The sequence below is a fragment of the Rousettus aegyptiacus genome, unplaced genomic scaffold (genome assembly GCF_014176215.1).
Source record: "Rousettus aegyptiacus isolate mRouAeg1 unplaced genomic scaffold, mRouAeg1.p scaffold_m13_p_3, whole genome shotgun sequence".
Classification (NCBI taxonomy): Eukaryota; Metazoa; Chordata; class Mammalia; order Chiroptera; family Pteropodidae; genus Rousettus; species Rousettus aegyptiacus.
Window position 1 is genome coordinate 147,097,892 of NW_023416306.1, and position 22,978 is coordinate 147,120,869.

General features: G+C 31.8%; 1 protein-coding gene and 1 pseudogene across 24 annotated transcripts in view; both read left to right on the forward strand.

Annotated features, from left to right (window-relative positions):
- The window catches only part of GPHN (gephyrin), a 399,765-nt gene that overhangs the window by 60,880 nt on the left and 315,907 nt on the right, over positions 1 to 22,978 (forward strand). For all 24 annotated transcript variants that reach the window (XM_016131243.2, XM_036238699.1, XM_016131241.2 and 21 more), the window contains exon 2: positions 4,199 to 4,277. In XM_016131243.2, coding sequence (XP_015986729.1) covers positions 4,199 to 4,277 — 79 coding nt within the window. The remainder of the gene's footprint in view (positions 1 to 4,198; positions 4,278 to 22,978) is intronic.
- On the forward strand, positions 18,133 to 18,251 carry LOC118600917 (annotated as a pseudogene).

The following is a 22,978-nucleotide window of genomic DNA, read 5'->3' on the forward strand; positions in this document are numbered from 1 at the left end:
ATGTCATCCTAGAAGTGAGAAAGAGGTGTCTAGGTCTTTTATAACGTAGTACCTAATAATCAGATGGAATAATCTACAATAATAGAACTTAGAAAATACATTATAAATATTTTATCAAAGATTATATTGATTATAGATAATACTATATTATACTTATTACAAATGAGAAAGTGAACATGAAGTGCTGAGCATGTAATGAATGTCACCTGTTACCTTGATTATAGACCATAAAGATTAATATATACAAAAAAGAGTACTTACGATTAGCTAAGAACCCTGGATCTATTTTATCAATATTTCTAAGTTTATACTGAGTTTGAATGTTGACTCTTCTTGACTATTGGGAAATTGTGATTCTCATGTATAAAATAATGGAGAATAGAACTAATACTGTTTTCAGGTGTGTACATATGTGTATGTGTGCATTTCAACTTTTATAAAAATTTGGTAGAAGTCCTTCAAATCTAATTTTTGAAGTAAGCTATAAAATAAAAATAGAGCTCTTTAGCTAAAAAGGAAAAAGGCTGTCATTGATTTGAGATACCCATGAGATATAAATCCATGAGATATGAATCACAGTTAACTAACCACTTACCTAGACAATCCCTAATATTTCATTCAATTTTTTAAAATTGTAATTTTTAAAAAAGTAATGCTTTGGGTGGCATTTATTATCTCATAATTAATTTAAATTGTCTAACTTGTATTTGTTTTTTAGTTATGGAAAGTTTCTCATATATTCTATATGAGAATCTGGAATATATGAGAAATTGATGAGAACTATAGTCAGTATGGCATAGTGGTTAAGATTGTAGGCTCTAGCGTCATAGATTCTGGATTTTCCCAGTACTGCTTTTTATTAGCTATTATGATCTCTAGCAGGATGCTTGATTTTCCCTTGCTTCAGTCTCCTAATCTATAAAATGGGGATGCAAATAGTAGGTATATCATGGGATGATTGTGAAGATCAAGTAAGATAATGATATGAAATGCTTAGCACATAATGAATGTCAATTATTGTCTTGATTATAGATCCAAAAGATGAACATTACAGGAAAAAAAATTACGTGATTGGATAAGAAATCTACTAAAAAGTCCATTTTACAAATGTTTCTAATTAATTTTCCTTTGTTCTCCTCCAAGTTAATTATATCAGTATAAACCAGATCGATGTACAAGTTTGTAATTTTCATGTTAGTAGCATAAAGTTTGACCACATGTTATTATTGTAATTTCTTCTGTTTTGAGTTTTATAATGACATGTTGAAGAAATTTTATTAATCAGCAGAACAAAGAGCATAGTAATTCCTTTAGTTGGCAGTATGCTGAGGTTGAAAACAAAAAAAATATGATGACCAAAACTGATCTTTTCGGTGTGATTTACACATGAGAAAGTATGTTCACTAGCTAAGTAAAGTATACCATATCTTAGTTATAATTCAAAAACAAAATTTGTTGTGCTGGTAAAGAAACTTAACTAAAAACAATATATTAGGCAGCCAAAGTTTCAGAATTTTTGTTAAGAAACTTTTTATTTAGATTTCTTGCTCTCTTTTTAACTTAAAATTTGGATGGGACATGAATTTTAGAAAAATGTCTTCTTTAGCAAAACTCATTTCACAGATAGCTGACTAGCACGCCTTTAAAGGATCAAGGGTTTATTCCATTTTAATTAAGTCTCCAAAACTTTCATGCTCTTGAAGTTTATAAGTAAGCTCTTATATTTGCCAAATTGGGCAAGAAACTTTATGAGAACAAATTTTATGATATAATGTATTATACTTTCATTTTAGTTCAGCTCAGCTGGAAAACAAGTTTTCTTGAAGTGTGCCAACGTTACTGTTTTTGTTGATTTTTAGCCCTACTCATTAAACAGTGTAATAAAGAGCATTAATGTTAAAATTATGAGAAGCAGAAAATTTTTCTCAAATCAATAGGTTGAGATCAATGTTTGTTCAATATGGAATAAAAATTATATATTAATATCACTCCAATCATTGCAAAAAAAAAAAAAGGAGAGGTTATCTTTTTGGAATTAAAAAAGAATCCAAGATTTTTTTCAACTTCAGATGTTTTTAATGCATCATTGTTTGTGTGTATTAATTATATCTGGGGCCAACCCAGATTTGGGGAGCTTAAAGCTTATAATTTTGAGGGACTCTGTAAGAAAAGGTAATATAAAATCCAATAAAAGTTAGGTAATGGATCTTTGAAAGAAACAAGGAAAGTGCTATATTCTTTCTTCTTATGTAGATTATAAATGATACTCTAAAATATATAATGTCTATAATGAAACTCTTAAGTTGAAATTGAAAATAGTCAATATTTATGCTAACAAATATAAAAACACAGTCTTATGTTGCATTTAATTTTGAGATTAATATTTTATCAGGATACAGAGTTTTAGGTTCTCAGTACCCACCACTCCCCACCCAGCGTTTTAAATATATCATTCAGTTGTCTTCTGGATTCCGTAGTTTATGTTAAATACTGAACTATACGTTTTATTTTTCTTTGATGACAATGTATCCCTTTTCTCACCTAGCTGTTTTTAAGATTTTCTTGTTATCTTTGATTTTGAACCATTTGACTGCTGGGTGTGATTTTCTTTCATTTTTTCCAGTGTTGGGTTGGTTATACTACATGAGTCATGAGTTATTATATCAGTTTGTGAATATTCTTGGATTTTTTTTTCTGAAAAAATTGCTTCCTCATTCTCTCTCTCCTCTTCTCAATTGCATTTACATTGGGCTATCTGATTTCCACATGTCTCTTATGCTCTGTTCTTTTCATTTTTTGTCTCTGTTTTTGCTTTAGTTGGATACTTTTTGCTCATCTCTTCAAGTTCACTAATTGGTGTTTCACTGTGTTGAGTCAGCTATAAAACTCACCCATTGATTTCTCAATTTCAAATATTGTATTTTTCAATTCTAAAATGACTTTGATTCTTTTTCATAGGTTTAAATTCTCTGTTGAAATTTTCTTCTTTTCATCTACTGTGAACATTTTTCTACATCTTTAACATGTTAAAAAGTTTTCTTCAAGTCTTTATCTTCTAAATCTGTATCATTTGTGGGTTGGCATATAAATCTTATTTTTTCTCTTAATTATTAGTCACATTTTGTGCCCTTTACCATGCTTTGTAATTGTTTTTGTATACCAAATACTGTTTATTATAGGATCATAGATTGATGTGTTATTTTCTTTCCAGTATTAGAAATGTGAAGTGCTGAGTTGAGGTGTCAACTCAACCATGAATTGAACTGGATGATTTGAGTGATAGCTTTACATATACCTAGTCTACCTCTGGTTTTAAATGTCTTAAGAGCAAGACCTGTTGTGTTGCAGGTGTCTCTCTTTGGTGTGGCTTTGTACTTCCGAACTGTGAAATTGTGGGAGATTTTCCTCTACTTTTTTTGTTCTGCCTCCTTTTTCTCATCCCCCCCTCTCGTGGTAGTGTACTTTTGGGTGAGAACGAATGTCTTGAGGGGTCACCTTTTGAAATTCTACACTAAAAGTGGGAGGTACCACCTGTTTGTACTGTGACTTTGACTCTTAATCACCATAACACTACAGAATACATTTTCCTTCTTGCCCAACCTCTCCTTCTCCCTCAATTCACTTGTGTAGTCCCAAACCTCAGCAAATATCCCAGGAGAAAACTGTGTTTTGGGGCTTCTATAAGATTCCAGTTTATCATACCAGCCCATGAACCATCAAGAGCTATGCTAGTTTCTCTTTTTCTTGGTTGTGTCCCACTTTCTGATTCTTAACTTGTGTCTAAATGGTGAATCCTCCCAGAAATTAAAACAATCAAGAGGTTCAGCTTACCTAAAAAGAGATATCACTTTTCTCTTGGTTTATTCATTTTGCTTCCATTGCCCTTCAGTATCTTTAAAAATATGATTTAGGGGGATAATTTATCTTTTTTTCTAGCTGTGACTTGCCACTATGTGCTGGTAAATTAGTCTTGTAAAAGTGAAAACACAATTTAGACCTTCGCTTAGATTATTGGCTTGTTGTTGAATATTTATATTTGTTGCTAAATCGTCCTAGCCCAATACTGATCAGTATAATGTTGGGAAAAATTCTATCTAGAGAGCCAGTTTTAATTTCAAAATTCCTTTTGGTCAGCAGTAATTTAAATGAAGTATAAACATAAATTAATTTTCTTTTTTTCCCCCCTTTTCTTATTTAGTGAGTGATAGTTGCTTCAGGAATCTTGCAGAAGATCGCAGTGGGATAAATCTCAAAGATCTCGTACAAGATCCTTCTTTGTGAGTATTTGGCTTTTAGTACTAAATATAATTTAAAGCTTTATGATTGGTGTGACTTTTTTTCAAAAGAGTTGTAACTGAGAACTGATTTAAGGTTGAGCAATTTCTTCTTTTCTAACAATTTGTGTTATGTGTAACGAAGTACATGACAGTTTAAACAGAAGTGAAGTTATGGAACAGTTACTTTTTAGAAATACAGATTTCAGAATAAGAGACTGCGTTATGATTAATGATTGACTTTCGAGGAGCAGAGCTAATGGCTGATGATATCTTGCCAGTGTGGCAGTAGATACTAAGCAGGGCAGATAATTAGCAGTTTCTTTGCTTGGGAAGGTGAAATTGAATTTGTTCACATCAATCATAAGCGTTTTTTGAATAGTTCCTAATAATTATGTGTAAGTATAATTACAAATATAAAATAATTATTTATAATAACAATGTATTTGAATATGTTGAGTATATTTCTAATATTTTACATTAGAAAGCTATATGTAGTACAAAATTTTTGAAGCGTTTTATGGGTTACAGTTCTTGCTCATGAGTCAATCCCATTCATTATAAGCATTTACTTTACTATATTACTTTCTATTTCATGAACTAATAAATTTTTGCAGTTGTATGTTTACTAGAAATTATGCATACTATCTTTTATATGAACATAGCCTCCCAGGAAGGTCACCTGTTATTTAAAAAAAAAAAAATCAAGACTAGTTAACCCTGGGCAGCAGAGAAAAGAAAATTGAGTACTGGCAGGTGCTTTCTTTAATGATGTTCAATGCATTCAGTAAAATATATTTTAACAGGAAATCAGTCTTCCACATCACATGTAATCTACATTCCCATAACTTTTATAAGTAATTCATTAGGAATATTGTGAGGAATAAAAAGCAAAAATGTGTCAAACTTGAAATTTATTGACTCTTTAATGATGTTCCATTCATTTAAAAAATAGTCACAAGATGCAGAATGTTGAAAATGATTGAACATTGAAGTTTATAATATAATGAGGTCAGAAATGAGTTTGCAGAACCAACTCTCACTTTTTTTCTTTACTTAATCTCTCTTTTCCTTACATAAAGGTCTTGTCAGTATTCTTTCTTCATGATTTTTACTCTAGTGAAGATTGACAGTTGTCCTTTCAGTCCTGTAAATATCTAATCAAGAATATAATTAATCTATGTGAATATAAATATTCGTAGTAAACGAATATTAAATAACATTTATTTGCATGAAGAGGTCTGGTTTTCTTATGAATATGGGAGGAAACTATTTTTTTTTTAAGATTTCACACATTTGAACAAAATAAATTAATTCCATTATTGTATTATTTATAAGGTATAGTTTTGGTACAGTAGGATTATTTATTTGTTTATTGCAATCTTTTATGTCTTCTACTTTAAAGTAGCCAGGTACTATCTTAATTTATCATCATTCTCTTGGCATTAGTCTAGAATGTAAGAATTTAATGAGAATTTGTTTTTGCTCTTGCTAGTTGGATTCGGAAAGAACTTTTTCTTTATTAAGAATTGTGAAAATGTATTATTAATGACTCTAATTCATATTTTAGAGATATATTTCTTACTTTGTAAAATTCTTTAGAGAAAGAAGTGCCCAGTGTAGACAAAACAATGTGCTTTCTCAGTTGTTATGATGGGAAATCTTTTGAATTACCATTCTATAGCTATATTTATGTAGTACATACTACATAGGTAATAATTTTTTTAAAGCCAGTCACCTGTTTTCTGTCCTAGACTTTTGACATAAGTTTTTATTATTTGTTCACTGATTTGTGTGCATTATATGGTTTTATATGCAATTGAATTGTTTATGTGTCGACACTAAGTAGGAAATAGGAAGTAATGTTTTTATAAAAATCCCCTCTTTAAAAAAATCACTGGCATTTGGTGAGTACTCCAGACTAATGTAAGAGTTGCTAAAAATTGCATCCATGCTATTTTAATAAATGTCCTAAATAAAATATTATTAGAATGTTGAATGAATGCTTTATGTGCTAATATGCCTGACAGATTTGTATTATGATTCACCTACGTGAGCTGCTGATGCTCCAAAGAGTTGATGTGTAAAAAAAAAAAGAGTATTTCAATCACTAATGCTCATAGAAAGAAAGGAAGACAGAATAAAGAGAAAAGGGAAAAAAAAGACTAAGGAGAACCAAAACTATATAGTCAATATTGACACTTAGAGCAACATGTAACATGTCTTTAGATAAATGAGCAGGTACTGAATTTCTTTGGGCAAAATACAGAAATGAAACGAGAGAGGGGGAGAGAGGGAGAGTGCATGCTCGTGCGCGCGCGCATGTGTGTGTGTATGAGTATGAGTGAAGTTTGAGAAATTTACTGCTTCAGAGCAGCAGAATGTAAAAGCCAAACCAAAAGTGACTAATTAATACTCTAAATCTGTGTCAATCTACTGGAATAATATGATAGACCCTCAGTAATTTATTTAAGTTGTATATAATATGCACCCCAAGATTTTGCTTTCATTGTAGTAAAACTAATTGTTTGGCTGAAATGAATGGGCTGAGCTATATTGTGTGAGCATGATGATGGAGGGTGCCATGGAAGAAAAGGATCCTTAAGCAAGACTTTCTTGTCTTGCTATTAACTTTTGATCTTTTGTAATAATGAGAGCAGAATATGAGTTATGGCAAGGCCGAGGTGAAGAGGAACATAAGAAGCTCTCTCTTTTTTAAGGGTGCTCTGGGAATAGTTGTTTCTATCACAGTTCTGTAGGTGTTAAGTGTAAGACCAAGTATAGGAACTTGACATTCACTCTTTGATGATGAATGTGCCTAGGAGTTTGTTTGAATTAGTATTTTTCATGCATGTTAAATTTTGAAATAGCTTATCTTCTATTTATGATTATAAATATTTTCAGATTGATTCCCTCTGTCATATGTCTAATTTCTCCATTCGAGTTGTGTTTTAAGACCTCATACTTTAGTGATGGTCTCTCAATGGCATATTGAAAAGTGTTGTCAAATTAACTTTATATTATCACCATATTAGAAACTTATCTAATGTGATACATAATTTTCATATTTTTAAGAAGTTATTTTTAGCATTATATAATTAATTTTTATTCTCTTTAAGTGGAAGTATACATGCTATTTAAGTTTTAAAAATCACTTATGCTATTTCTTCTGGAGTGATGATGACTTTCATGCAAAAGAAGTACTATGTATAACATTTTATTTTGTTGTATTTAGTTGTATTCTTATAGAGTTATTCTCACAAATACTTTCAGATCTCCATTGACTCTGCTGAAGATGAAAGATAAAACATCTTACCATATTTCTGCTTTAGACTTCTTATTGATTATAAACTGCTTAACATAAATAATTATTTTAATAATTATAGAAATTATTAAAAGCTGTTTAAGAATCAAAAGAGGAAAAATAACATGACAAAAAGACTAACAGAAATTGAATGCTTGTTCATACAATTCACTGTGTTGATGCTGTTGTGTGTGGAGGGGAGAGGTATAGGTAGGTGTCTCGTTTTATTTAATTTGCAAAAGCTCTTAAAAATTTAGAACCATTCTGGATGTGCGTTATGTAAATCAGTTAGAGGAAGAATTGTTTAATTCATGGAAGAATTGGCCATCTCAGAATACTAAAAATATAATTTATAATGCAGGATATTAGTAATTTTCCTTATAGTCAACTAGGAAAAGTTTATATTTTTTGAGAATTTTGTACAACGTGATAAGTATGTCAGTGTTTGTTGTTTTTCTCTCTAGTACTTGAAGTGTATTTTCAGTTGGTTCAGTGATGTCAAGATATTGAAAAAGATATTACCAAGTTAAAACCTTTATAAAAAACAATGATTCAATATAAGAACTCTTAATTCTAAATTCTTGTTAAATTATATTGTGGATGAGGAAATATTTCTTCTTATTAATGTTCTTGGTATTTTTTTAAGTTGTAAAATAAGCATAACATAAAATTTACCATCTTGACTAATTTTAAATGTGCAATTCAGTAATATTAAGTATATACACACTGTTATGCAACCAATCCTTAGAATGTTTTCATCTTGCAGTACTGCAACTCTATACCCATTAAACAGTAACTCCCCATTTTCTCCTCTCCTCAGCCTCTGGTAACCACTACTCTGTTGCTATGATTTTGACTACTCTAGGAATCTCATATAATTGGAGTGGTACTGTATTTGTCTTTTTGTGACTGGCTTACTACACTTAGCATGAAAGTCTCAAGGAAATTCGTCTGTGTTGTAGCATGTGTCAGAATTCTCTCCCTTTTTAAGGCTGGATAATATTCCATTTTATATACATACATATACACACACCATATTTTGTTTATCCATTCATCAATCAATAGACACTAGATTGCTTCTACCTTTTGGCTATTGTGAATAATAACACTATGAATATGTGTTCAAATGTCTCTTTGAGACCCTGCTTTCAATTCTTTTGTTTATATACTCAGAAGTGGAATTACTTTATTATGTAGTAATTCTGTTTTTAATTTTTTGAAGAACTGCCATACTGTTTTCCCCAGTGACTGTGCCATTTTATATTTCAATCAACAGTACACAAAAGTGCCAATTTTTTCACTTCCTCACCAACACTCATTATTTTCTTTTCTTTCTTTCTTTTTTTTTTTTTTATAATAACCACCCCAGTGAGTATGAGGTGATATGTTCTTGGCATTTTTAATTGAATTTCACTTCTTCACATCTTGTCTTTAGTAATCGTTTTGATGCAACTCATCTACAAAGTAAACAAAAATAAGAGGTATTGTCTGTGTTTGATTATTATTGTACTTTGGTATATTGTGACTGTGTAAACTGTGTAAAACTATGTTATTTAGTAAAATAGAAATTCTTTTCACTGTAATTATGAAGATTATAAAATACAAATAGATCCATAGTAATTTCATAACAATAGCATTTTAATTCATCCATCTTCCTTATTTTACATTGTATTACTCGCTTTTTGTTACTTCTCTTGTTACACCTCATCTGTAAAGGATTTGGGGTAAAAAAAAATTCTTTTTTAATTAGAAGATGCCAGATTGAAAATGCAGCATACTAATTAAAAAACAACTTGCTATTTGAAATGTATTTTGATATTATAGATTACTAGTGCTTGATAATGGCATTTCATTTATAGAACAAAGATAAATTTGGACAAAATATTTTTATCTGATTGTAAATTTCTTAGACATCATATTTTTATTTACCTTTATGCACTTATTTACAAATTTTACCCTCTTTTCATGGTTCTGAAATACAGCCTTATCCTTTTGAGTATACTTGTCATTCACACTACAATCTGATTGAATGATATTTTGGTTCTTTGGATCATGCCATTAAATATGAAAGAAGGCAGGGTTGCCTTCTGGAAAGCAATCATATCTAAATATAGCCTATACTTATCTGCTGGTGTTAAGACAGGTTGCTATGGTGAATTGAATTTTTTAAAAATGCCAGTCAGCAGAGGATAAACAGTAGTTTTTGAAGTGGTTATTTTCCACAGAGCTGTACATTCTCATATTGCATTTTTAGATAGATAATTTTTTGAAGAACTGCCATACTGTTTTTAATGGTCTGTTTATTCCATTTCTATTTAGAGTATCTTTGAGACCTTTAACATTTATTGAACAAAATTGAAGAGTTTTTTTTTATATTGTTTTTTGTTTCTCTGTAAATAATTTTTGATGTGGAAATGCGTTTTTCTAATGGCAGCATTTTAAACATTACTGGTCATTCATTTTGTTCTGTTGCCAATAGTTCTGTGAAATGTAAAGTAGCTAACAAACCTGTCTTGTTTATATATCTCTAAGTTTTTGTCATTTTTAATCAGGTGTATTTTTAGTTTATATAAATTGGTACATAAAGTGTATATTGGAACAATACAGCTTAATCTAGGCTGGTGCTATTTTATTAAAGGTACTGTGTTCTGTGTCAGAACTACATATCCAAAGACTTTAAATTTTACTTTCCTTTTAAAAGATTTTCCTCATTTCCATTATTTCATACATTCCTGAGAATGTATGTATAATTCTTTTGAGGGTTTATTTGATGTAGAATTTATCTAATGAAAAGCAGTAGTAATGCTCATCTTAATTTCTTCAACAATTAGTTTTAATAGGCATAGTTCTTATAATCAGGGAATATATGATTTAAGATGTATAGTATCTGAGTTGTCCACTTGAGGTGTATAAGTGACCAATCTATTATTAGAATTTTTTAATGAAGAAGTAATGTATCATTTTTAATTAGTTGATTCTTTCATTTTCAGGGTACAGAAACCTAATTCAAATTAGCTTAAAAATCAAAATGAAACTTGATTGACTTATGTTATTAAGGATTACTTCTCATGGAATCAAGAAAGAACTTCAGAAACCAGGTCAGGTGTAGCAACCTCAAAGAATAGAATTAGGGAGTTCATGCAACTGGGTTTGTTTCTCTCACCCTGTACCATCATCTTTAGGCTCTTCCGTGAAACTAGGAAAATGGCTGCTAACTTACTCTAATTTTCTTCCTCTAGCTCCATGGTCTCTCTTCATTTCCAGCTCTAAAATGTAAAATCCCTTGGAAGAGTTCTGATTTTGTTAATCTGGTCATGTGCCCACATCTCAGCCAATCACTGTGGCCAAAAGAGTGGGATACCCTAATTAAATTAGGGAGAGAGTAGTCCCAGAAGAAAGAGTTTTAAAGCTAAGAGATGTCTACTGTACCGATTCTCGGTTGTTAATTTGAGAAAGAACTAATACACTTCAGAAGTGTTATTACTTTGCCATATAACATTTTGTGCCTGGGCATAGTATCTGAATTAGATAGGCATTAGTAGGAATATCTATAATAACTTTAAAGGACTACATCGTCCAATTAGTTGATAATAATTGTTCCCTTTTTTGCTGAAATTGACTATTTATGTAATACACATTCATAAATGTAAAATGACTCAGATGAATTTATTACTTTAATCTCAACTGGCTAGACAGCAGGTGGAATAAAAACAGATTATTTCTGTTTTTCATACTTTTTCTGAAAAAGAGAAACTTCACCACTGTAAATCAAAAGAGGGAAAGGAATCAAAGATTCTCATTTACCATTCCATTATAATAACTGAAGAATATTATTATAGAGGCATATAAAAGTTTAATGGGAACACTGATGAAGTGTTTCAAAAAGAGGTGATCCTTGAAATGAAGCTTTCGTTAAAAAAAGGAAAAGGAATGGAAAGAGGGAGAGAGAGACTGACAGAGGGAGGGAAAAGGGGGAAGGAAGCAAGGAAGAGCAGAGGGAGGAAGGGAAGGAGGGACCAGGAGGGTGGGGGGTGGGGAAGGGGAGGAGAGAGACAGAGATATTCATTAAGAGAAAAACAGGAACTCCCTGAGTATGTTATGCTGTTTATAAACTCAGTTTAGCAGAAGGTGAATGAAGATCTAGGAGGTTGAAACTAATGATTAAAATAAAATTTTGATATTCATGTATTTCATTAATCTAAAACACGACACATCTGACATTGATGATTAGAGTGAACAAATGGATGATTTTAATTTTTGCTTATATTAGTTTTATAATGTTGTGCAACAGATCACCACAAACTTACTGTCTTAAAGCAACAAACATTTATTATCTTACGGTTTCCATGAGTGAGGATTTTGAGTGCAGTTTGATTGTATCCTCTGCTCAGAGTCATCCAGGATTGCAATCTAAATGTTGGCTGAGTTTCATTTTTATCTGGAGGCTTGACTGGAGAAGAATTGCTCCAAACTAATTCAGGTCGTTGGCAGAATTCATATCCTTATGGTTGAATGGCTGAATACACTGTTTTTTTTTTTTTTTTTTTGCTAAGTCTTGGTTAGTTTCTATTCACAAGTCTATCATCTTTGTAACATACTGTCACTTTTCAGTTAGAAGCAAGTCACAGGTTCCACTCACACTCAAGGGGAGGGGATTATACAATGGTGAACACCAGGATGTGGGAATTATTGGGGATCACCTTAGGGTCTGTTAGTCACAATACTTTTGAAATTTTCTACAATGGGAGTCATAGTCAATTAATTTAATCTTATCAATTTAGAAATGTAAAAGCTAAAGTTTTAACTGAATTGTGATTTATGTAGAGTCACAAGACTACATAGTTATGGCCACCTGACAACCAGGCATTGTTTTCTTTCCATTTCCAGCCTCGGTTTTGACTTTCTTGATTTTATTACATTTGTTGGTTTTTAAAATTCTTTAAATTTTTCCAGTTTTATCATATCATTGACGTACAACACTGTATAAGTTTAAGGTGTACAGCATAATGACTTCACTCGCAGGTTTTAATTTGTGTTACTAAGTTTATTAAAAATATAATGACTATACCTTAGTACTGGCCACCTAGGCACTGACATTAAAATGTTTGAAAATGTTTTTTCTGTATGGCCTATAGGTGTATGACTTTTGATCATTTAATTGTTTTCACACCATAAAAATATATATGTATATATTTTCTTCACTTTTATTAAGAGAAGATAGAATATAGTTTTTATTTCCTTTGGTTTTGTTTTATGTTGGTATCTGAGGAGTGGAACTACAGAGACTAAAAGTGGGACTGAAAGTGAGATTTAACACCCATAAAAATAAAAGCCTCAATGGAATGAATATTGAGTCCTATTTATGACTCAGCTATCATATGTTGGTTGTGGGTTGGGAAGATAATCAAATAGGCAGGTAAAGAAGTTTGCTAAGTATGCTAACTTAATACACTTCCTAAGACACACTCTGCTTGTAACTCAGCCCAAATTAGGAAGAAAATGACAAAAGCTAGAGAACACCATTTATTTCTTTTCTAGATGTTTTGAGAATTTAAAAATTATAAAATACTATTTTTGAGAGATTATAGAAAATTAAAATATCTCTATTCTGCTGGGAAAATTTCTGTAATACTAGACTATTGGGCAGCAGTTTCAAGGAAGCCAGCTCTTTCTGCTGCTTCTTTATACTCTTGCCTAGAAAGTGTAGTAAATAAAAACTCCCCTAATATTTTTGCCCTCTGAGATAAATTAAATACAAGTTAAGTTTAGAAAGAAGCCTAATTTTTAAATCTAGGGTAATCTATTTAGGAAAGAAGGCTGGTCGGGCTTGGGATTTTTTCTCCTGGAGTCCTCTGTAATCTTGCATGTGCTACTCCTATGTGTTATCTAAGTACCTGTCATAGCCTTGACCTGTGTTATCATTGTTATCATGTATGCTGTCTGTATTTCTCAATGGAATATAGCCTTCTTAAGGACAGAGATTGTGTTCTTTTCTAATGTTATATCACTACCACCCACTACAGTGTTTTAATACATAGTAGGCCCACCAGGAATTTTCCTTAAATAGATGAATAATGGTACAAATGTGTGATTTGGTGACTAAATGAATGGGCAATGGAGAGAGTAAGGGGGTAATAGACTCAATGTATAGTGAATATATATTGGCAAAACCTGCTTTTTCCCCACTGTTTACATTGTTCTGATTCTAACATTTGGCTTTTATTGGTGTTCAATACAGAAATTTACTCTCCGGAGATGTAATGGCTATATTTAAACTTTGATCAACACTGGTTCCTTCTGCAGCCTCAGCATCTTTGTAAGTGTGCAAGAGGTAATGAGAGACCTAACTCCAGGAGCAAAAGGAAATGATGAATGACCTCACTGATCCCTATGGTTCTGATTTATAGGCACTTGCTACTCAGAATACTGAGAACAGATATAGCCAAGAAAGGAGTCTATTCTTTCTTAATGAAATCAAGGAAGATCCCTCAAAGCATTTTTAAAGTTGAGTGTATTTTCTGAGTAGTTCACTTTAAGAAAATCGTTCATAGCATAATTTTGGTAGAGGAAAAAATATTTTGAGTGATTCAGTCCTTAATTAACTTGTTTCTTAAAAAGCAGTAATTTTAAAAGTATAAGAAGATGATATTTTTCTTTTTTTCTCTGCGAAGTTCTAGTTTATTTCTCCCTGTTTTATAAATAAGAACATAGGCTAGAAAAACATGTGAATTTCAGGGTGTAAGGTGACGTGACATTTGTATGCTGGTCAGAATTCACTTAATTACCTGGCATTGAATATAAATTCTTATACTTCACTTAGGTTGGAAGCAACATAATATTGTCTTGACATTATTTTTTAGCATAAATAGTTGAAAACCAATTAGGATACTTTAAAATACTTAGTTTAAAACATTTTTTCCCCCTTAATCATTAAGCTATGAATTTGGAGGAGGAAAAGACTATGTATATTTGAATACCTACTGTATGTCATTTATTATGGTAAAACCTAGAAAATAATTGTGAATATAGTAGGCATGGTCTTTGTCATTATTTTTGTGAAAGTGTAATAAAATGGAATTCAGGTTACTCTTTTTGCTTCCAGTATACCTTTATAAAGGATGGTGACTTGTGAAAGTATCAGATACTGCTTAAAAGATGTAATCCAAAGCTTGTCTATCCTGGTAAAGTATATTACATTCTAAAAAGGGTAACAATAGATCATTTGCCATATGCATTATTTATTTATTTATAACTTTTTCATTTAGTTATTTCATTGGCTTATTCAGACCAATGACTTAATCAAGATAATTGGATTTGAGAAAGCCGCCCTGAATAAACTGTAGTTTGTTAGTGCTTCCCTTAAAGTACAATGCCAAGAGCTAAATACAGTGTTTTAGATTTGATCTGGCCGTCACCGAGAATAGTGAAACTTGCTCAAATTATGCTTGGTATACTTCTTCTAATTCTTTGTGAATTTAACTTCTTTTGGGGAGGCAGGGGTGCATAGGGAGACTGAGCAGATGTTACCCTCCTTTCAGAGGGATCTTTTTAAAAATTAATAATTTTTATTTTTTATTGAGATGTAAGTCACATACCATTACAATTTACCCATTTGTATACTTCAGTGGTTTTTAGTATATTTGCAGAATTGCATAATCATCACTACTGTTAATTTAAGAATATTTTCATCTCCCCAGAAAGAAACCTTGAACCTTTAACAGCAACTCTCCTTTTTCTCCCATCTTCCCTCTCCTAGGCAACCGTTAAATCACTCAGTTTCTCTATATATTTGCCTATTTGGATATTGTGCATAAATAAAATCATTCAAAATATCTTCTTTTGTGACTAGGTTCTTTCATTGAGCATAGTATTTTCACAGTTCATCCATGCTGTAGCATATATTACTTTATTATTTTTTATTGCAAAATAGTATTCCATTGTATGGACAGACCATATTTTGGTTATCCATTTATCAGTTAACAGGCATTTGGGTTTTCCCACCTTTTGCTGTTATGACTAATGCTGCTATGAATATTCTTGTAAAGTTTTTGTATGTTTTATTTTCTCTTTGATGTATAGCGAGGAGTGGAATTGCATGGTCCTATGGTAACTTCATGTTTACTAATTTGAGGAAGTACCAAAATATTTTTTGAAGTGGTTGATCCCTCTTTTTCTGCTAATTTTTTAAATCGTGGTAAAATATATGTAACATCAAATATACAGTTTTTTAGTGTATACTTAAGTGGTATTAAGTACATTCATATTGTTGTGCAGTTTATCTCCACCATCATCTCTAGAATGTTTTCATCTTCTCCAAATGAAGCTCTGTACCCATTAAACACTAGCTCCCGTTCTGTGCTCCTCTCCAATTCCCAGGAATTGCACCTGGCAACCAGCATTCTACTTTGTATCGATGAATTTGACTACTTCAGAAACCTCATATAAGTAAAATCATATAATATTCTTTCATGACTGGCTTATTTCATTTAAAATAATGTCTTCAAAGTTCATCCATGTTGTAGCATATGCCAAAACTTTCTTTTTAGGGCTGAATATTTCATTGTATACATATACTACATTTTGTTTTTCAGTTCATCTGTCAATGGACACTTGGGTTACCTATACATTTTAGCTATTGTGAATGATGCTGTTATGATCATTGGTTTAAAAATATCTTTTTGAGATCCTGCTTTTAATTACTTTGGATATGTACTTAAAAGTGAAAATGCCGGATCCTATAGTAATTCTATTTTTAAGATTTTGAGGAACTGCCATACTGTTTTCCACAGTGGTTCTGAACTTGAAGTCCCTTTAACATTTTTTGTAAGGACAGTCTAGTGGTGATGAACCTTCTTCAGCTTTTGCTCGTCTAGAAAACTCTTCATTTCTCCTTCAATTCTGAATCTTAAATTTTGCTCGGTAGAGTATCGTTGGTTGGTGGTTATTTTTTTCAGCATTTTGAGTATATTGTGTCACTCCCTAATGACCTGCAAAGTTTCTGCTTAAAAGTCTACTGATAATATTTTCGGGTTCCCTGTATACAACAACTTTTTTTCTTTTGCTGTTTTTAAGAGTCTATCCTTGTCTTTAAATTTTGACAGTTTAATTATAATGTGTCTTGGTGTAGGTCTCTTTGGAATCATTTTATTTGAAACTATTTGGGCTTCCTAGTCTGTATGTTTTTTCCCTTACTAAGACTGGGGAGGTTTTCAGCCATCATTTAATTGATTAAGCTTTCTTCCCCTTTCTTTCTTCTCTTTCTGAGACCCTGTTATGCATATATAGTACATTTAATGGTTTCCCATAAGTAACTTAAGCTGTCTTTAATCTTTTTCATTCTTTTTGTTTTCTATCTCTGTCGAAATTCTCACTTTGTTCACACAGTGTTCTCCTGGCCTCAGTGAGTATCTTTATAACCATTCTTTTGAACTCTTTATTAGGTAAATAATTTATCTCTGTTTTATGTTATTTTGTTATTCTTCCTCCTCCCCCTTTAATTTCCTCTTCCACCTCTCTACCCCCCCCCCCCCCCCACTTCCACCCCTGACCTACAGATGTTGCCATTTCCCTTTAAGAACTGGATCTCTGAAGGTGGGGCATCTCCCACATGCTCGTGGTGTGCACTTGGGGCCTGGCACCCCTGGTGCGCTTGGGGAGCCTGGCTCATCCGGGGTATGGGCTGTGGCTGCCCCCCAGGTGTGAAGCCAGGACTTTCTATATGTAAAGCAGATGTGCTACCACTACACTGCGGAGCCACCCCTTCCTGTTTTTGAATAATATTCTTTTGTGTCTCCATTTTTCTTGACTCTCTGTTTTGGTTTCAATGCAATAGATAAAATAGCTACCTCTCCCGGTTTGCTAGAGTGGTCTTGTGTAGGAGATGAACTTTTTCAATAAGGCCAGAGCAAACTCTTGGTTTTCTCTCAAACTCTTGTGATTGTCCAAGCTACTGCGTTTGTTTCTAGTAGCTTCTGTTAGTTGAGGGTGTCCCGAAACCCATTTTGATGTCTGTGGTGTGGTTATTCCTTGTTTACTCAATGTGTAGGATTCATTCAGCTACTTTCTGGATTTCTTACAGAGGGAGTTGCTTCATATGTAGCTGTAGATTCAGTATGTCCATGAAAGATAGTGAGTTCAGCAAGCTCCCATGTCACCATCTTGGACAATTGCATTGGGATTCAGCACTCTGAGGTCTGGGTCTTGATAAAGGTCCCTTAGAGTTTTTGGATTTCGGTCAAAGAAGTTGGGATAAGAGAGTCCTGAACTCACCTTCTCCCACAGATACACGGAATCCGTAACTACTCATGGACCATTTACTTCTGAAAAGAATTCAGAAAAATTCTTACTATCAATAAAATGGAAAACTGCAAAATACCCTATTTGTTTTTAGGGGAGGAAGTGAGAGAATGAAGTGGTTTAATGTAACTAAGCTTTCAAAGAGAAAGGCACTAAGCTATCGTAAATTCAACTATTTTGAGTTTTTGCCACAAATATTAGACTTCCAGATAGGGTGAGAAATAAAATAATTTTACAATTAAATATCAGTGGAAGAATGTCTGTGGCCATGCCACTTTGAACGTGCCTGATCTAGTCTGATCTTGGAAGCTAAGCAGGGTCAGGCCTGGTTAGTACTTGGATAGGAAATCACCTAGGAATGTCAGGTGCTGTAGGCATTAAAAAAAAATCAGTGAAAGAAGTATATTTGTAATTTACATTTGGGGGGGATATTCTGACAGTAATACATGTAGGCATATTGGACCTTACTGTTTTGATTTCATTTTTCAATTATAATCTTAAGTATATATATTTTTATACTTAATAAATTATTGCTCTTGGACAACTCTCCTGGATTTTGCTATCTTGAAGTTTTTTGCTTCTTTTTCTAAATTTATAATTCTGCTATTATTCTTGCATTTAATTACTTATCCTAGAATAAAACAGATGTCCATTTAAAGATCTTTATTTTTGTCTTAAATATTTGTATTTCAGTTTTTTGGTAGTACGTAATATATGCTTATGAAGCTACCAAAAGGTATCATCCACACATGCACATGCCCACAAAGGCTCTGCCTGCCATCACACATGCACATGCATTTACACACACATGCAAATGTATAGATACATGAATATACATATATATTTATAATTATGATATATGTATACTTACACAATGTGCATTGGAGTAAAAATACTTATAAATGTATACACTTCTGATGTTCTTTTTATTTAACATTACATTTTAAAGATCTTTTGTTATCAGCGTAAACAGATCTATCTTTTTTAAATAGCTGGATTGCATTTTGTTCTATGGATGTGCCATAATTGAGTTAATCAGTCCTTTGTTGATCATCTTTACTTCTCAAATATTGATGTAATAAAAATGCTTGTACTCATGTTGTATTTTTCACATGTGCAGTATGGGACTGCAGGAGGAATTTTTGAAAGTAGTTTGTGACTTAGGTATTTTTTAGTGTTAATAAGATCATAATTGAATCCTTTCTCAGAATTCTAGTTTTTCCCTACAGTTCATCTTAAAAGTTCATAGTGTTGATTCTTGGAATACAACACTTTTTTCAGTCTTAAGCCAGTTTTGTTCTGTTTACCATAATCTCCAGAAGTGTAATTTTGAACTCTATCTCTGTCCAGTTGGTTAGGAGCTGGGATAAAGTGTCAGGCAATTTATCGGTAGGCTAAACATATAATTTATCATTTCTAACACCTTCATGTTTGAGAAAGAAAAGGGACATTAAAAAAAAATTATGTATGTTTTGAAATATCATTGACTAAGAAATTGGATTTATATTGGTGAACCTATAAAACCAGTCTACCGAAAAACTATTTTTAAAAATAAAATCATGTCTAAAAATAATAAATAAGCATGTACTTTAAAATGACAACTAAAAATTATATATATTATCTTATTATAATAAAACTTGACTAAAGCAGAATAATTTTTGTACATATTCATGTCTTAAGCAGTTTTTTAGCCATATCAATCTGTAATATTATGTCACTGATGTTTTATTAAAAAGTTTAAGTTTAAAATAGTCTCCTATAAATTTTTAAAATAAATTGCCTATAATCTTTGAAAAGTACTGAAATGTTTAAATATTTTAGCCTGCGTATGTTCACAGATGGTGTCTTTTTGTCTTACTCAAAATTTCTTCCTTTGACAAATATTTTTAGTTGATTAAACTCTTTAGAGTTAACTTATGTCGATTGATTATTTGGAATGTTTAACCATAGGAAGGTATTGCAAAATCGTAGGCTTTTTTGGTTTTATTCAATTCTGTGCAAAGTATAAATATATTAATTTCATTTGAAATTGGGAGCTATGTCAAAAAGGCTTTCCTCACAAGTCAAGATATTATAAAGTACAACTATACAATTTCAAAATTAAATCTTATATCCTGTATGAGCTTTTATTCTTTAAGTTATTTGGTTCCTGCTTTGCTTTTGAAAGGATGAATTTCAACATTTTCCTATTTACAATCTTTGTTTTCAGTGATTGCAATTTGCTAAAAATTTCAAAAGCTGAAGATTTGGTACTGCATTCATTGAGGCTTTGATTAAAGATTTACAACTGATTTTGAAAACATGCACTCAACTTTAGATGATTCATTTATAAAAGTACTCAATAACATTATATGGCACTTAAGTTGCTTACAAAATAGTTCTTAAAAGGCTTAAGCTATCTTGTTCTTTTTAGTTTAGAGGCATCTCACAGCTCTTTAGTTTTCTTTAGAAAACAGTATGCCAACAGACTAAGTTCACCCTTCTTACCTTTTTACTTTTATTTTTTGCCTTAACAACAATAAGGATTAGTGGGGTTAAAGAGAGAAAAGAGAGATAAGCCTGTAATGGTGTTCAATTTCTAGTTTTGGAAATATTTTGGGAGGTCATGCGGTAGGTATAATGTAGGTATATATCTGAAAATTCTTTTTTTTTTAAATTCTTTTAGTTTAATACCTCCTGCCTGTAGTTCACAAGAATTGAGCCACATTCAGAGCTAGTCATCAACGTTTTCTTGGGCAGTAATTTATAAGAGAGAATAACTCCTTTTAAAAGAAACAAATATTTTACATGTTTAAAACTTTCAATATGTAACAAAACATGAGAAGAAATCAGAAGTAGGTTTAAATCTATAGCTGTAATTTACCATGTCAGATAGGAAAACTTTCCCTCTCCCCTCTTAATTTACTACTTGGAGACCTGTGAATTAAACTGACAAAGACAGATTAGTTAGAGAAAAAACAGCTTTAATTATATATGTATATATGTATATACCTGAGTTCACACACAAAAAATGTAACTCAAACAGGTATTAGAATTTATGGGTTTATATACTATCTCAATAGAGGAAAAGGAGAAGATCAGTTAGGGGAAACAAAGACTTTTTAGAAGGGGAGGAGGAAGATGATATATGGGATAACAGATAACTTTCTGGAAAGACAAACTGACCCTTAGGAGAATAGATGGTATAGATAGGATCATTTTGTGACAATGTCTGTTTCAGTGTACTGCCTCTTTTTCCTCTGAGAAGATTAGAGTTGTTCCCCAGGAAGGAATTTATGACAATTGAGTTCTTTTGAGCCTTTTTTTGGAGGCTTTCCTTTTAGGCAGAGAAGTTATTTCAAGTACTCAAATGCCTTCAGGTCAAAATAATTTTATGCCACCATGGTATATTCTGGACCCATTTACCTAAATCTGAGCGATTGCCAGATTTTCCTCAATTCGCCTATTCTCTATTATTCATAAGAAAGCCAAAATGTTATTTTATATTTTTAAATGATAAATAAGTAGCCCTAAATAGATAGTTTTCATGTAATAGTATGGACCTGTTTTTACTAGTAAACTAGATGGCCACTTGTTTTTCTTCCAGTAGAATTTAGTAGGAAAATTCCTGTCACCACTATTTATATTGAGAAAGCCTTCCTAAAGATTTTAACAGAATATTAAACTTTTAAATTAGTGAAAGTTGAATATATGAAGAATTAATAAATTCCTTATACGTAATATTGAAAATATAAAGTAATTTATAAAATAGATCTGAACATATTAAAAAGAACACAATATAGTATTATAATGTGTCATAAGACCATCACTTCAATATGCTTATTTCTTAGCTCATTTGTCCAGGAGGGTAATATATAAAACATCATTGTAACAGTAAAGCTCTTGTTAAGGCCTCTCTGGTCTAAATCGTGTTCCTTCATTTTTCGATTCCTGAAAAATTAGCAAACTTTTCTAGACAACCATTCTTTAAAATATAAAAGAACACAACACTGTAAAACAGGATTAGTACTCTACCACATTGAAAGCACTCAGCAAAGAGGAACCTTATCTTTCATATTCAGTCTTTTTCTTAATTGCTTGACAGTCTCTCACACTTAGTAATTTCCTTAATGAAGTAAGAATACCTAATTTCAAGTCTTAGCCCTCTCACTTACAAAATCAAAAAGAAGTAGAGAGTAATTCAAAGGGAGTGTACCTTTCCTTTGACCAGAGTCTTCTTCAGCAGGGAGAGAGTATTTGAGTCATCAGTATCCAGAGGAGCTATTAAAAAAAAGGGAATTGTTTAGGGAGTAATAAAGTCCAGAGCATTAGGTATATAAAGTAAGGTAATGGGAAACTGTGTTTGAAGAAGGGACTTGAATAACAAAGGGAGGAAAATGTTTGAACAGGAAAGGCTTGTTTGGAGTTGTCATTATAAGGATCATTAACCAACAGTCCTGTTCATGAAATGGACTAGATCTGAAAAGTATGGAAATTATTAATGTAATTGTATATGCTTTACATACTACTCCTATAAATCACCCTGGGTTCTGAGGTATTCATATTTCAAAAGTTGTTGATAACTTTATATTAAGTTGTTAAAATACTAGAATTACTAATACAAATACAAATATATGCCACATAGATTCCACTTGTCAGTCATATAATAAGTTGTTCCTCTTCATTTATAAATCCCAGAATATGTTCAAGGTTTGGAATCTGAGAAGTCTCTTTTCCAAAACTCTTTACGTATTATATGAGCTTTGTTAAAGTGGATCTAATCTTAGTCTATCTGTGCATCACCACATATCAGAAGCTGCTAGTTAGCCAGGTCACGATGTGTCATTTGCATATACATATGAATATAAAAATAGCACTGTATGTATAACATTTCTTTTGAGGTGCTTGACAAATATTTCTCCACATATGCCCCCTTTATTTTATACTCCCAATATTTTTTTTTCTCCCCTTTTTATACGGCTTTATTTTTTCTATAGCCATCTTAATCAGGTCTGCTTTCTTACCCTCAGGTAGAACATCTGTTCAAGGAATGAATGATTTATGGTGGAGTAATATCTGGGAAAATAATTGACATCTGAGAGGCAATATAATACAGAAGTTAAGA